The sequence below is a fragment of the Maylandia zebra genome, linkage group LG8 (assembly GCF_041146795.1).
Source record: "Maylandia zebra isolate NMK-2024a linkage group LG8, Mzebra_GT3a, whole genome shotgun sequence".
NCBI classification, from domain to species: domain Eukaryota; kingdom Metazoa; phylum Chordata; class Actinopteri; order Cichliformes; family Cichlidae; genus Maylandia; species Maylandia zebra.
The window spans coordinates 9,587,511-9,602,287 of record NC_135174.1 but is presented as its reverse complement, the minus strand read 5'-3'; the positions used below and the strand labels follow the sequence as shown (position 1 = coordinate 9,602,287).

General features: G+C 41.8%; 1 protein-coding gene across 1 annotated transcript; it reads right to left on the bottom strand.

Annotated features, from left to right (window-relative positions):
* Positions 1-224: 224 nt before the first annotated feature.
* On the bottom strand, positions 225-14,628 carry ubtd1b (ubiquitin domain containing 1b). The gene is made up of 4 exons (XM_004557612.6): positions 13,837-14,628; positions 5,794-6,021; positions 5,514-5,671; positions 225-3,531 (listed from the first exon to the last, which is right to left on the bottom strand). The coding sequence occupies exons 1-4, from the start codon at positions 13,916-13,918 to the stop codon at positions 3,259-3,261; spliced, it is 741 nt and encodes a 246-aa protein (XP_004557669.1). The 5' UTR covers positions 13,919-14,628; the 3' UTR covers positions 225-3,258.
* Positions 14,629-14,777: the final 149 nt, after the last annotated feature.

The following is a 14,777-nucleotide window of genomic DNA, read 5'->3' as shown; positions in this document are numbered from 1 at the left end:
ACACTAAAATGAAACTGTGTAGGCAAATTTTAATCTTTTGATATTTACTCTAGAAATATTAAGAGCCCGTGGGGACGGGGCGGTCAAGGCGACAGCTAGCAACACATTTTAAAGAGACAACACAAACACAGGTGATTGCAGCACTGCAGATTGTACCTTTTGACAATACTCATGGCTGGTGCTGTTGGATATCAGCAAAAAGCAGAAATCAGACACGAAACTGATGAGGTCTATGTCTATTGTATTGCACATACAGAGACAAACGCTTGTTCAAGTTTGCATACGATAGTTACAAAACATATCCCTTTAGGAACCACAGGTAAAAGGTGAAGGAAGAAAGAAAAACATCCTTAAAACACACACAAGTTAATGAACCACAAGGCTGAAAAGTGGCTAGACAAAGAGAGAAGGATCATCATCTCTCTGCTGTGGCTCAGGTCAGTTTCATTACCTCCACGATGCTGATGATGCAGGATATTTGTGCGACAGGAGCGGAGAATGAAAACAAAGCTCGTCCAGCTGTGGACGTTTGTGACAGTGAACCAGCTGATGCGTTATTCTGCAACGTGACCTGGAACTGATGCACAGAGTGCTCTTGTATCTTTGGCTTTCCTCCTTTGTGTGCAGAAACAGGACAACAGAAAAAAAAAAGTAGCTTAAATGCACTTTGAGTTTGAAATGAGTCACTGAAGAAAAGAAAAAAAAATCAGCTGGGGTGTGCTACGCAGTGACATAAATGTCATGATCAGGATTATGGCTTTTATTTTTCCTCCCATACAAACAGACTCTTGTGCAAACACACTGCTCAGGAAAGCAGTCTCATATCTCTGATTGCAAATACAAGAAAGGGTGATTGTGATAATAAAGCACGGTGTTTTTCACACCGAGTGATCCATGGATATTATTCAGGCAAAATCATCTTCACTGAGCTCCAGTGTGAACACAGCCACAGAGATTTAAAGTGGATTCAGATGGTCCAGCATGAGGGGGATGAATGTGGGGCTGTTTTGTTTGTAGCTCATCAATCTGGGAGTCCAGCCTCTGGGGACAACATCTAATTTTTCAGGGATTCCAGCATCAGCCAAGCTTATTTTGTGCACTGGTCATCACTTATGAATACTGTTAAATTTAAAAAGTTCCCAGATGATAGCTAATGCTCTCCACGGGTACATACAAACAAAGGCTGCTTAAAGTGAGCGAAGTCGAGTGAACTCTGGACTGCTAGCAGCTATAAATAAAAAGTGAAAATGTTCCACTGCCAAAGATCTTGCAGCTCGTCTGCAGATTTACATACAGATATCAGATCTCACTCGTTTGTTTCCTCTGGTGACCGCTGCGGCTGGCGACAAACCTGATGGCTCTCTTCCCTCCAAACAATTATTGTTGCTCTTCAAGAGCCGGTTAGAGTCGGGGCATGAACACTAACAGATGTGCTATGATGTAAAGCAAACAGGCAGTGCGTGCTCACCGCTCAGTGTGAAACTAAGACAGACAAACAAGCTCGAAAAAACCTCTCCTTGTTCTCTGAATCGACACCAGCTTACAGGAAAGCCACCACAGAAAAAAAACATTCTCGCCTTGAAGCACAGATTTTGGTTGGTTTTATTTTTAGCTTTCCAGTCAGATCTGTGAAAATATGATTAAATTAAAATTTGTTAAAAGAAAACTCCAGCAGTATTAGTACCCCCCTAAAAAAAAAATCCCATAAAGCAGCATGCTGCATTTCCCTTTCCCTGCCTGCTTAAGACCATACCTCGCCTACTGCCATACGCTGAGTTTGCTATATGCAAAATGAATGCTTAATTCCCAAATCCACCTTTTTTTAAATCACTCTGTGGGGCCTTCCTGCCACACAGAAGGCCTTAAACAACTGCTTTTACATGAGAAGCAAACTGGACATCGTGTGGAAATCCCTGGGGTGTGCTTGTAAGCAACAGTCATGATATGTAGGGGATCACCAGTATGGCCAGTTTTACTGAAGGGAGAAAAAAAAAAGAAAAGAAGAAATCAGCTTGAGCTTTTTGTTTTCACTCGCCGCTCCGTATCATACCTGCTGGTGAAGAGAAAATGCCCTTTTCCCCTCCTTTCTTTCTTTTATTGTTCAACATTACCAGACCACATCGAGAGCAAAAAAAGCTGGATTTACATTCATCCGGTGGTGGAAGGGGAAAAACAAAACAAAACAAGTGACCATAAACAACTGATCTGATCAAATTTAATAAGGCCTGTGCTGCTCCCTCCTGCTGGTCAGGGCGTCACTGCGCAGTCAGCAATGCAGCGGTTAAGACGACACTTTTTTCAAGGGAATTCCGCTTTCCCTTAAATCAATGACGTGATTCACTTAAGCTATGACTTTTAGTCCAGTCTCGACTCTCAATGCATCGTATGGGTCAGCTTCGTAATCTTGTCGCACACCCCCTCCACACACACACACCCACACACAACCATTCTCTTCTGTCCGCAAGACTTACGAAATCTTTTAAAAGAAATAAAGGCAACACTTATAGCTTAGGTCCATCTAAAAGTTCCTGAATCTAAAAAAAAACAAACAAAAAAAAGAAGATATATTAGCCCAACAATAAAATTGCAGGTGATTACCCCCCCCCCCCCCCTTTTGTCTTGTAGAAGGCACACAAACTACCACAAAAGTATAGTACTAATCTTTAAATGTGCAAAAAAAAGCCCAGTTGACTTTATTTCCTCAGTAAGGGAAAGGAAAAAGAAGAAGAATATTCAGCACGTTTCTTTTTTACTGCTTTCCTTTCCTGTTTCTGTGGAGGAGAAAGAGAGCAACAGTGCTGAGTTTATAGGTGTCATAGCAGAAATATGCTCTAGAACCAACGCCTCTGCAGTTCCTCTGTTGGCACTGTGTTAGCAGGCTAAAGGGCAAAGGCAGAGTCTGCATGTGCAGCTCTGATGTGCACGTTCTGTGCACTGAGAAAAGGCTTGCACACCAGCGCGAGGAGCTCTGCTTTAATATGCAACGATGACAGGCATCTCTGGTTAGTGTGATGACTGGAACGACTCAGCAGATCCCCCCAAAAAAAACACACACGTGCACACACAGGGACATTTAGAAAAAAGGGGGAAAAAAAGCAGCACTTTTCAGTTTCTTCTTTGTCTGTTTTTGTTTGTTTCACCCTCACAGTTTATTTCTCTTTCAGTAACAGTAGCTTTTGTCAAGAAGAATAAGTTATCCAGCATTGGGAGGCACCTCTGGTCCATCACAGACTGCATCGCTCCTCTGATGGTCCTCGGTTACTCGGGCACAGGTGAGGAGCCGGTGGTTGTCGGCGGTGATGGTTTGGGGGCTTGGAGTGCCTGTGGGTTGACGATGACCTGGATCACAAAGTCCTTCTGGATCTTAGTGTCTTGCAGCCGTGTCTTGTCCGTGAGCAGCTTCCCGGAGAAGAACCAGCGCTGGTGAACGGCGTCGATGTCTTCCTGGACTTGCAGTTGCTTCTTCAGCTGGCCTATGGTGTCAACCATGCTGACGCTGAGACGCAAGTCCTTTCCTGTGGACAGCCGCACCTACAGGGGAGCAGAGAGCAGAAGAGTGAGCTAACAATGCTGCATGGAGAGGTTAGCCAAGTTCCAAATGCAAAGAACTCAAAAACTGGTCCGTGGCTTGTTTTGTGTTGGCATTTTACAGTTTTAACCCCGTAAGAAGTCTTAATAAATGTCAAAAGCTGCATGAATGTTAGTACATAAGCTTCTCTAGCATCTGTTTGCACTTATTAGGCACATATGAGGATATGACTCATAACCACAGGAAGTAAATGTTGGATGAAATCTGTTTTTCTGTCCAAAGGTGAAACCAGCTGCTGATAAACCGGCTCAAACAGCTAGCTAACACAAAAACAGAGTAATGTGTAACTACATCAACTTTCCCAGAGCCTGTCAATCTGCAGCAGTTTAACAATTAATCAGGAGAAGCACAGCCACAACATTAATGATGATTTGACCCAGATGTAGTCACACTCTACTAATATTAAGGTTTTCCATATCAGAACATAATAAAAAATTTCCTAGACTTTAGCAGTTCTTGAAACCTAAGACATGCTGCCTTGTTCTTTTTAGAGAGAAGAGACTTTGTTCAGTCTTTGTCTAGTTGTTCTGTCAAGAACTTTAACAGTTCACTTCAGCATGTTAAATGTTAAAGTAGGGCTGTAGAGTCTGAGAAGTGGGGGAATTTTCTGTTACTTCCACTGCTGGGAAGAATGGTGGCTGACATAATTGTTTTCCACATGAGAGTCATCTTTGTCACTGGAAATGGCCTCATAACCCTTCCCACATAGGTGGAAGCAATCGTTGTTTCTCTTAGGGTGTTTTCATATCTGCAGTGCTTGGTCCATTTAAATTGAACTGGTTCGTTTTCCCCCTTGCGGTTCGTTTGTGCAGGTGTGACCACGGTAATCGCACTTGGGTGCGGACAAAAACAACCACACCACTGCGGAGGAGCTGGTCTTGGTGTGGTTCCAAATGAACTCCAGAAAACTTTCTTTACGGTGCAAATGCTGTAGGCTTGAGCTAAAATCTTCCTGGACCCTTGTATGCTTTGTATTCTGGGATGAGGCAAGGTACTATAGATGTACAAAGGTCTGTACAGACAACTAGTTGTGACGTGATTGCAAATTCTTCATGTTCATGTTCAATAGTCGGGAGCACAGCATCTTCTTCTTGTATTTACTTTAGTTGTTCTCACCTCAGACACATCTGGCCAATCAGCAAACTGAACACTCTCACTTGACTTGCAGTGAAACATTTTGGTTCACTTGGAATTAATATAGATTTTTCTGTGTGCAAAAAGAAACCAAAATACAAGCAAAAGCTACAAGTTTACAAAGTCATCAACTGATTTGGAGCAGACTAAATGAACTGTAGGTACGAATAATGCTGTCATTTCTGTCTGGAACTGTGTCGACACACACCTGAATGCTCCAGAATAGCAAACTACTAAAACTTCTGCTTTTATAGAAGTGCTCACACTTGCTGACCAGCAAACAAATCTATTCAAATTACTAGCACCTGGCTGCTATCTACCCCCTTAATTGTTGTGGAAGCAGTAAGGGTGTACTCAGCATTTCACACACTGTTTCTGCATTTTTTTTTATTGCATGATTAATGGCAGTATAAAAAGTCAATTCTATCAGTTTTTATGACTTGCTCGAGGACTACACCACTTTTTAGCATGTTCTGATATGCAAAACCTTGGAACTGTAGTTTTGGCATGACTGTATGGAGATTTACATATTTAGTTTTTTATGCAAACTTTAAGGAAAACCCCAAAACAAAGACTGAGGCAACCATTGCCTCTTGAGTTACTAATACACCCAACTGAATATTCGTCTAAACTTAATCAGTTACTCTGAATTAATATTAGACCAGTACATCTATTTGATTACATTGAGTACAGTGTTTACAGTGTGGATTAATATGCAGATGACACCATTTAGTCCTAATCAGTTGGTAACGTGACCCGTGTCTTACAGGAGATGTACTAGTCGTGGTACCTTGAGCTGGAATTCCTTCTTGGATGCTGCTGGGGGTTCAGGGCTGTCACTGGGGTCTTCGTCACTACGCTCTGAGATGAGGTTGATGGGTGGTGCCAGGCAGTAGACGGGCAGCTGGTAGCGGTTCCCAAGTTCATCGTAACACTCTGTCAGGGTACCTGAGAAGAGGATGCCACAGAAAAACAGGTCACATTGTAAGTTAAGTCTGGTTTAAGCAGCCTATGTGAGAGTGAGGTGAGAACTGTACTGTATAAGTATACTGTGTGTGTTCTGTCCTCACCGTGTGGCAGTGTGATGCTGGCTCCATCCACTATAGCCTGAGCTAATTCATGGTCGTTACACTCCAAGGCCACAGCGGCTGCTTTCAGAGCATCCCAGATTTCCTTGCGGCCCTCGAAGGCCGGCGCCGTGTCCCAAAACTCATCCCGCTTGCTCCGTAGCTGGCCCTCCGTCATCGGGTAGTCACTCTTCCATTTGGGACGATCTTTTTTCAGAGGCTCGTTACGCCCTGTAAAGGTAGAGGAGTGTATTAATTTAATGCTGAAGTTTCACACTCATAATGCGCAACAAATAAAACAAACACCCCACTAAATTCTAAGGTCAGAGGCAGAATTCTGAAAACATCTAATTTAAGGTAACATTTGAACACAGCATGAGGTCCTCTCATTACAAAACAAGTGTTGATTAATTCACCCACATGTACAATTTATTTCCCTTCTTACTATTGTAAAAATGGAGGAAGAAACAACAGGAATCCAAACACGACAGTCAGTGGAAGTCGTTTTCACAATCCTCATTATCATGTGTGAATGCCGAATGCAGAGAGCAGGCAGCTTGGCTAATGAGGAAAGCCCAGCCTTAACTCTGTTCTTTCATCTCCTCACTGTAATAAACAGAACTGCCAGACAGAAACTCGAGCTGTCATCAGAGAAAGATCGTCCTACCCCACCCTAACATGTCTTCTCAATCTAAAATTAGGAGGTCATTCAGAGTTTGCTGTATCCATGAAGCGTATGCTTACTCTATATCTGTCTATGTAACCTTACCTTCATGTTTCCCACTATTCACTATTAATACAGAGCACACCTAGGCCAGGAGAACACTGACTGATCTGGAGGGAAAGCATAAGGACAACAGGCTAGGATCAGCCACCCATCATTGAAACTTCCAGTGATTTTCCACACCTGTTTGTATCATAGCCGGCATAAAATTCCTCTGACTGAAGCTACGGATGTCCAGAAATAAAATACATGAAGCTATAAATCAACGTAAAAGCTTGACAATAAAACTGAGTACTAAACTTGCCTATAGTTGCTAATGCCTGCGTCACAGCTGCCACACATTGAAGAGTGGACTGATGGAAAATACAGCATACAAAAGGGACACCTCGCATGCAGAGTTGCCTTTCTTCCAGACTAATTATCTATAGTGCAGGAGGCTCAGGACAAGTAATCCTGGTGTAGGATTAGCATTTAAAGGCGAGTGAATCCCAAGTAAAGAAAAGCAGGTTCCTCACTACCACTGAGCAAAAATTAAAAAAAAAAGGCCTGTGGTGTCCATGAGAGCCAAAAACATTTGAATTGATATCCAATGCAGATTAATTGCTGTGTCCCAAATGTTATGCAGCCATCTGCCATCAGATGGAGGATCATTGTTGAGAAACAGCATGAATGCACCAATCTTGGGACTGATCTTATTATTAACACAAATATTGTTAGTCCTTTTAAAAGGTATAAGCACGAAATCGTGGATACAAGCGGCGAAAATGGACTTTCACCCAGGGGTGCATGGTTTTTCCCTGAGAAGTACAGCCATTCAGGATGGGCTCAGAGCCGCTGCTACTCCACATCGAAAGTAAAGGCGGGCAGTTTCTGGGTGAGGTTTCTGGGTGACCGGGCATGTCTTGCTGAGAAGAGGCACCAGATATGCTGGAGAGATTATATCTATCGGATGGCCTAGGAATGGTACAACGTTCCCCAGATTAAGCGGATCAGGTTGCAGGCGAGAGCAAGGTCTGGGCTTCTCTGCATAGGCTGCTGCCCCTGCGCCCCGACTCCAGATAAACAGAAAAAAAAATTGCTATCGTTCTATCGTTTTGTCATTTTAGATTTAAACTTTTATTGAAGTGGTTGGCATGAATATGGAACAGCGTGCATTATTCATAACACACAGCACAATGTGCCACACTTTTCAGTCACAGTTTATTTGTTTTTCTGATGATAATTTGTCACATTTTCAACAGGTGAAGAAGTGTTTTTCTGGAGAACATGAAATGCTCATAATGCTCATAACCAAGGTGCTGCACAGTTAAGCAACATGATTGATTAAGGAATGTGTTAAATGCTTAAAATGCCTTTGTGTAGAGAGTTTTTGACAAATTTAACTTGTTTCTTCATTTTAGAATAGTTAGTTGACTAAATGAAGGGGAAAAGTACGCTAAGAAATTATTCACTAGGAACATCCCTAGTTTTAGCTTTATTTTCATAACTTTTATAGCATTACTGATGAAAACCTACATGGCAATATATACTACACCAGGTAAATAAGTAATTCATACAGAATGAAATGGCAGAAAAGTCGATTTTTTTCACTACCTACAACACATGTTTTTGTTTTTGCTTTTTTTAAAAATGTATTTATGGGTCCTGGTTAAAAAATGTTATATTATTACAGAGTAACAACCATTTTTTTCTGTAATTTTACACACCTAATATGTACAACCTGGTTCCACAGAGTCATGGTGACAGATTTCTTTAACTTACAATTTCAAAAGTAAGTTTTTCTACATGATGAAGAAAGGTTGTAGTACTTCTTTCCTTAATATGAAGATATCTGAGGAATTCGATGTATGGTTAAACTTCTGTATACTGACAGAAAGGACTATCACTGGTCTGATTAGGCTGTATGTGGCCCATGATGTGAAGATGTGTTTGACATTCGTGAGCTATAGACATATTGCAGTTATGTCAACGTGGACGTACACAGTGTACAGGACACCCAAGTGGGCTCAACCTTGTAGTCAGTTATCTTATCACCACGCTACATCATTCAGCTTTCTGCAGTTAAAGACACGGCCCGCCTCTGTAGTTTAAAAGTGTTTTTAAAGCATCTGTAATGGTACTTAAAAAAAACCCAAAAAAACCACCACATGCATTATTACTACAATAGTGCCGCCACTGTCTTTATATGCTCTGTTTACAGATCACTCAGCTCAGAAAAGCTACCGACAGGTCCACCTGCTCCTATTTTGTAGCACATAGCCCTTAACATGGAACATGCTGGCTCTTAGAAGCTTATTGCATCAGTATCATCAGTAATAAACACTGCATACATTAAAGGCACTATGAGATTCCAAACTCTCATGAGCTCATTGAAAACTCCATTGTGCAACATGGCTCTATAAAACTTGGGTACACCATAAAGACCTCCTCATTTCTAAGATGAAACACATGCTGTAAATCCTCAACTATCTGTTTCCATTCTGCCGAGGCAACGTGACGTAACACTTGCAAAACGCGTCATACAAAAGAGGCTTGTGTTACAACAACAACAACAACAACTACTTAAATGTCTTCTTTTCAAGTTTTGCCTACAGCTATTGCAAACTGTTTTTTTCCTCCCCACAGTCTGTGTCACTTTATTCTGCATTTATATCTATTGGTTAGTACAGGGCTGCTCTAAAGTCTTGAGCCAGCCCTTATTTCTTTATATTTTGCTTCCAAGAAACCAGACTTGTAATTTTTAATGGGATCTTGAGCAATAGTTCTCCCGGCTTTCTGAAGGTCTTGCAAAGGTTTTCTTTGGACCCTACTCCTTTTCTGTTTGCTTGTTAAGCCATTTAACAACGACCTATAAATCATTCAAGCATCAAAAAGGCTTCTAACTCAAGGAATGAACCAGTTTTGTGCCTAACAGGCAACTTAGAAAAGAGCCAATTGTGAATGGCTTCTTTAGGCACTTTGTTACTAGCAGCCTGTCACCAAAGCACGAAATACCCATTTCTTTTGCTGAATCTATGAACAATGCCAAAGCTTACACATTTTGACAGGCACAGCATTGTAATGTTGTCCTAAAAGTTAATTCCTAAAGAGGAAAGCCGACAGGTGGAAGACCAAAGATAAATGGAGTGGCCTTGAATATCATCTACAACAAATTAAGTGTCTAAAAGTCATGTTCTTAAGAATAATAGCAGACAATCCAGCAAAGACTTGGCAAAGGTCTTTGCTGGATGAATCCAGATATGAGATTTTTGGTTCAAAGTGTTATCAGTAAGTACAGATGAGGTCAGGAGTGGTGCAAAGGGCAATGTCTACAGCAGGGGTAGGCAACTCCAGGCTTCAAGGGCCGGTGTCCTGCAGGTTTTAGATGTGTCCTTGATCCAACACAGCTGATTTAAATGGCTAAATTACCTCCTCAACATGTCTTGAAGTTTTCCAGAAGCCTTGTAATGAACTAATCATTTGATTCAGGTGTGTTGACCCAGGGTGAGATCTAAAACCTGCAGGACACCGGCCCTCGAGGCCTGGAGATGCCTACCCCTGGTCTAAAGCAGTCTACTGCCCCTTAGTCAGTGATGTTGGAGATCTTCTCAAAACTAACGGAATTATGAACACAGGAAAGTACCATTAGGGTATAATCTGCCAAGCAGTGCCATCTCTTTCCAAATGGTACTGCATGGTATTGATTCACAGTTGGCATTTTTCAGCATGACAATGACCTCAAAAACACTATAAATGCAGTAAAAGCATACCTGGGTAGGAAATATGTACGTGTAACACTATCGGTCACAGACTATCCTTCACAAAGCCCGGACCTCAACGTTATGTGAGCAGTGTAGTGCACATATAATGTCTTAGTCATTAAGCTTTTTTATTTTGGTCAAATAAGGTAACAGAGACTTTGGCCTCATACTGGTTAATCCTCTTCATCTTCCACTGAGATGCTCAGGAGTTTAAAGTTTGAATATTAACAAAATTCATCAGAAGAGGGGATGGGTTGATACACGCAGGCAAACAGCAGTGCTGCAGTACACTCCTATGAATCAGTGTCACTGTGTCTGTACTTATAAGCAGTGAGCTAAACTGTATAGAAAAAGAATAGGGAGTGTGACCGCGTGCAAAAATGTTCACATTATAGGAGAATACTGCTGAAACTGCAGTACGGTGAGAGAGCGCGAGTGACAGAAATAAAATTTATGGGGATAAGTGTGTGTGTCTTAAAAAAAACTCGGTGAAATGCCTCATAAAACAGAAAACAGCAACAAGGCTTCCTTGTGCTGCAAAAACAGCACACCCGACAACTACAGGTGGCTGATGAAGATTACCTAACGCTAGGAACAAATGCTTTACTTTACCAAGATGTTGCTTTGAACCTGCAAAGACATTTAACAGCTGCACACATTCCCTTGAAATAAGGCAAACTATCAGGGGGGAAGGTGTGGTTGTCCACGTTCTTCCTTTAAAGAGCAACAAAGATAACGCCGCTGCCAGATGACACTGACCGAATTGCCACTGACCAAATCAATATGAGGACGTACTGGCGCACACTCACTCACGTGCTGTAACTGCTTATCTTATCACCACTTTTGTTTCCTTCACCTTTCTGCAGCTAAAGATACAGTCAGCCTCTAAAAGCTACTTTCGGCTGCTCCCACAGCCACAGGGGGTCGTCACAGCGGGTTGCTCTGCGTGTTGGATTTGACAGGTTTTTATGCTGGATGCCCTTCATGACACAACTCCAAAGGGATTCAGGTCTCCTCCCAGGATGGATCTGGGGGATCTTTTCCTTGTCAAACCAATGTTTACACTACACTAAAGATACAATGAGTCTCTGTAATCTGAAAATGATCCCTGAAGCAACTATAATATTTTACAGAATATTTTCAGCAAACTCTGAGCAAAAGTAATTAATCTTAATATTAAGACTGGGTAATTATTTTTGTTTTTCCAATTATAATTCGGGCATTCAGCAAACATAAAAACAAGATAATCATAAATGCAATAAAAATCTTGAACGCCTCCAGGTCAGAATCCAGCCTAGACGTGACAATACAACAGCCCAGCTGATTTCTGGTTAGTCTGAGACAGCTGGATACAGACAGTGCTGAGAGCCACTCATGGGAAGGCTGGTTTGAGGTTTGATCTATATTTGCTTTTTACTGAAATTGTAAACCACTGTTACAGAGATGCTTAAAAAAAACAAAAACACAACAACACTTGTAAATTATAGACATTGTCAACTAAAACAATGCGTTTCTCCTTAATCAAGCTGTTTTCTAAAGCAATTACATTCAAAATAGATAGACCACCTTGGAACGGGCAGGTTTCACTTTCATTTACAGTTCAGCTTACTTTCCAGTGAATTGTTTTGTTGATTCTTGAGATCCTAATCATTGAGAGCTTTGACATTATCATGGTTAATCAGTCTACCGTTATTATTAGGTGATTTACAAAACTAGCAAGCGAACCTTGTGCATATATATTCAGCAGGTTTTGTATACTCTTATAGCCTGATTGATATTTGACTTTTTAAAAATCAATATTTAAAATAAACTGGAAATTGTGCATTTCTAATCACCTTTCAGTTACATCCATGCTGCTTCTAAATGCGTTACTATCTTATAACGGGTTTCTGCAGATGTTTATTTAAAGTCCAAACATGTTCTTCCATTATTTTTCTCAGCATCACAATGCAAACGAGACTCCTTTTTGTTCCTTTAAGCGTGTGGTAGGCAGACCTAACACGAACATAGTAACACAAATTAGTGAGCTCTTATCCAAACAAAATTGGAACAAACGAAAAAATTGAGATCCCATATGAGCTATCCAATTCTTCCTCTTATCAAATGGGGTTTCTTTATGAGCATGTATGTAACAGAGTTACAGTCAGTATCAGTCTCAGTCACTGATACAGCGGGGCATGATGTGACTTGTTCTTGATCGAAGCCTTGTCTAGCAAAGGGAGCGTGTTGAGTCTAATCAAGTTGGGAAATCAACATGAGCCACTGCCAGAAAGCCTGGGTATCTTGGCTCTGACAGCTTTAACTTTAAATAGCTACTCTGGCACACGACAAAGAAACTTACCTTGAAGGTCATATTGGCATCAAAAATCTATGTTAGAGTCTAATTTTAGGATGCAACTCCATAAGCAGGGGTCAGAAAGTCTATTCAAACAACGCCCTTTTTTATATGGCGAAAGTTGGACTCCATCTTCAAAACCTCCCATCTTTCTGATGCAAACTGGAGACAATTCCCACTGGAAAAAGGCGGACTGAAAAACTTTCCAGCAGTAACAAATCAAGGGGACAGAACCTGCATCCAAATGAATAACAGACATTTAGTTTCCTGAGCAGCCACTCTAAGGCAAACACTGAGCTCAAGTGTGCTTGCACTGTAGTCACACAACCGTGCATGCTTTTAAAGCAATATGACAGAAATATGAAAAAGCTGGAAAGTCTTTTCCCATCCCAAAATGTTTACGTGACCCCCATTCATGAACCTGCCAGGCTGTAAAGCCCTAATCTCCCAATAATGACTGTATCATAACAAGGTCACACAAAATATAATCACCATTGTTTTCTGCAAAAGTAGAAGTTCCCAGTGTCTAATAATTCAGCTGCACTGCGCCTGTGTGTTGATGGTTAACTTTAGTTTGATTAACAAAGTAGCAGTTTATTATTATGTTAACTTCCAGGAAAGTCCGTAACCAACAGACATAAACTGATGTGAAAAGAGAGCAACTTCTGGAATTAATGTAACGTAGCTGGCTGTTACAGTAACCACAACACAGAGCTTACGCCCTAGATTTTAATATACGAAAATCACCCAACGAGCTTACTGTCATCAACTTTGGTACAGATGTTATCTGAATATACAGCTTCACCAGTCTGAACTGATAAGATGAAAAACTACCTCGTCAAAGCTAAAGAATCAAGCCCTTTTTTACTGATACAGAAGAGGCATCAAAGTCAGACAGCTACAGCAGAATCCAGTTTCCTGATGTGTGTGAGGAATCGTGAATGGAGATTTCGTGCACCTGCCCTCTCGTGGCTGCTGTTAAACAGAGGTATCGACCTCTGTTTAACAGCAGCCACGACACAAAAAAGGGATGCGAATCACAAGTGGTGGCCAGAAATGCACTCTCAGATAAATCTGAACCTGCTATTGTTATAGCAACACAAAACTATCAACGCCGAAATATTTCTCTTTTTTGGCATCACTGATCATCAACGGACAGAGACACTGTTGACTTTAAGTTTCCAGCTCTTATATTTCAAAGAAACCTCTCCGCATATTAATACAACATCCACACAATGTTGCCTTACCTCCTCGTCCACCGTTCCTGGAGGAGCCCCGACTCTGCGAGTCTTCCCAGCCTTCCAAGTATCTGCCCATACATCCCCCCATGGCTAACGGGCTCCAGATCGCTTTTACGGGTCTCACTGGCTAAACAGGGGCCCCATTGCGGACGAGGACGATGTACTAGGTCCGATGAGGAGGATGGTTTTCACGCACAGGGACGCAAGCCTGATATGTCATTCGTAACCGCACTGAGGGCGGCAGTTAATATTTAAATCACGTTTTGCAGGTCTATACGTTTGAGATTAGGGCTTAAAGTGCCCTCTTTGTAAATAACTTCTGCCTGCGTGTTGACACGCGCACGCAGAGTTCACGGCTCGTGGCCCGCACCAATGTTTCAAGAGTTTGAGCAATCCCCAGCATCTGCCACCAGCTCGTTGTTAGCTTCAGGATATATACAGTATGTTTCTACTGTTTAACGTAGCTGGGCTGACTTGTAAGTGTTGCTATTAACCCGTCCAGACACAGCGCACCTTTCTCGCTAACAGGCTAACAGGGCCAACACGCTAGCTACCACGGCGTAAGTAAACACAAACTTCCGCGCGCACGATATCATTTCCCCGCATCTTCCGTCTCTGACAAACGCAGCGGGTCATTACAGTCTCCCTCTGTCCGCCGTACGAAGGAGTACTTCAGTTCTTTGACGAGCTCGGTACAGTGTTTTCTTTAAATAGCCCCCCTAAAAAATTCTCCCTACTTCGCTGGTGAAAGGTGACCAGCGGCAGTCTGCTAGCGCCGCCGAACTTTTTTTCTTTACGCTTGCGCAAAAGCATCCAGCCAGGTGTTGGTTTCTATTGCGTCGGGACTTGACGCAATTATGAACGGAGGAGTCCGCAAATTAATTTGTACAGCGGAGTTATCATATAACAGATACACGTTCTTCTAATGTCAATACTCTTACTTGAAA

What these genes read in the sequence shown, in the direction of transcription:
- ubtd1b (XM_004557612.6), bottom strand. Translation starts at nt 13,918, where the DNA reads ATGGGGGGATGTATGGGCAGATACTTGGAAGGCTGGGAAGACTCGCAG. An exon ending in CAGCATCACACTGCCACACG is followed by an intron (nt 5,672 to 5,793) that starts GTGAGGACAGAA and finishes TCCTCTTCTCAG; the next exon opens with GTACCCTGACAGAGTGTTAC. An exon ending in AGAAGGAATTCCAGCTCAAG is followed by an intron (nt 3,532 to 5,513) that starts GTACCACGACTA and finishes GCTCCCCTGTAG; the next exon opens with GTGCGGCTGTCCACAGGAAA.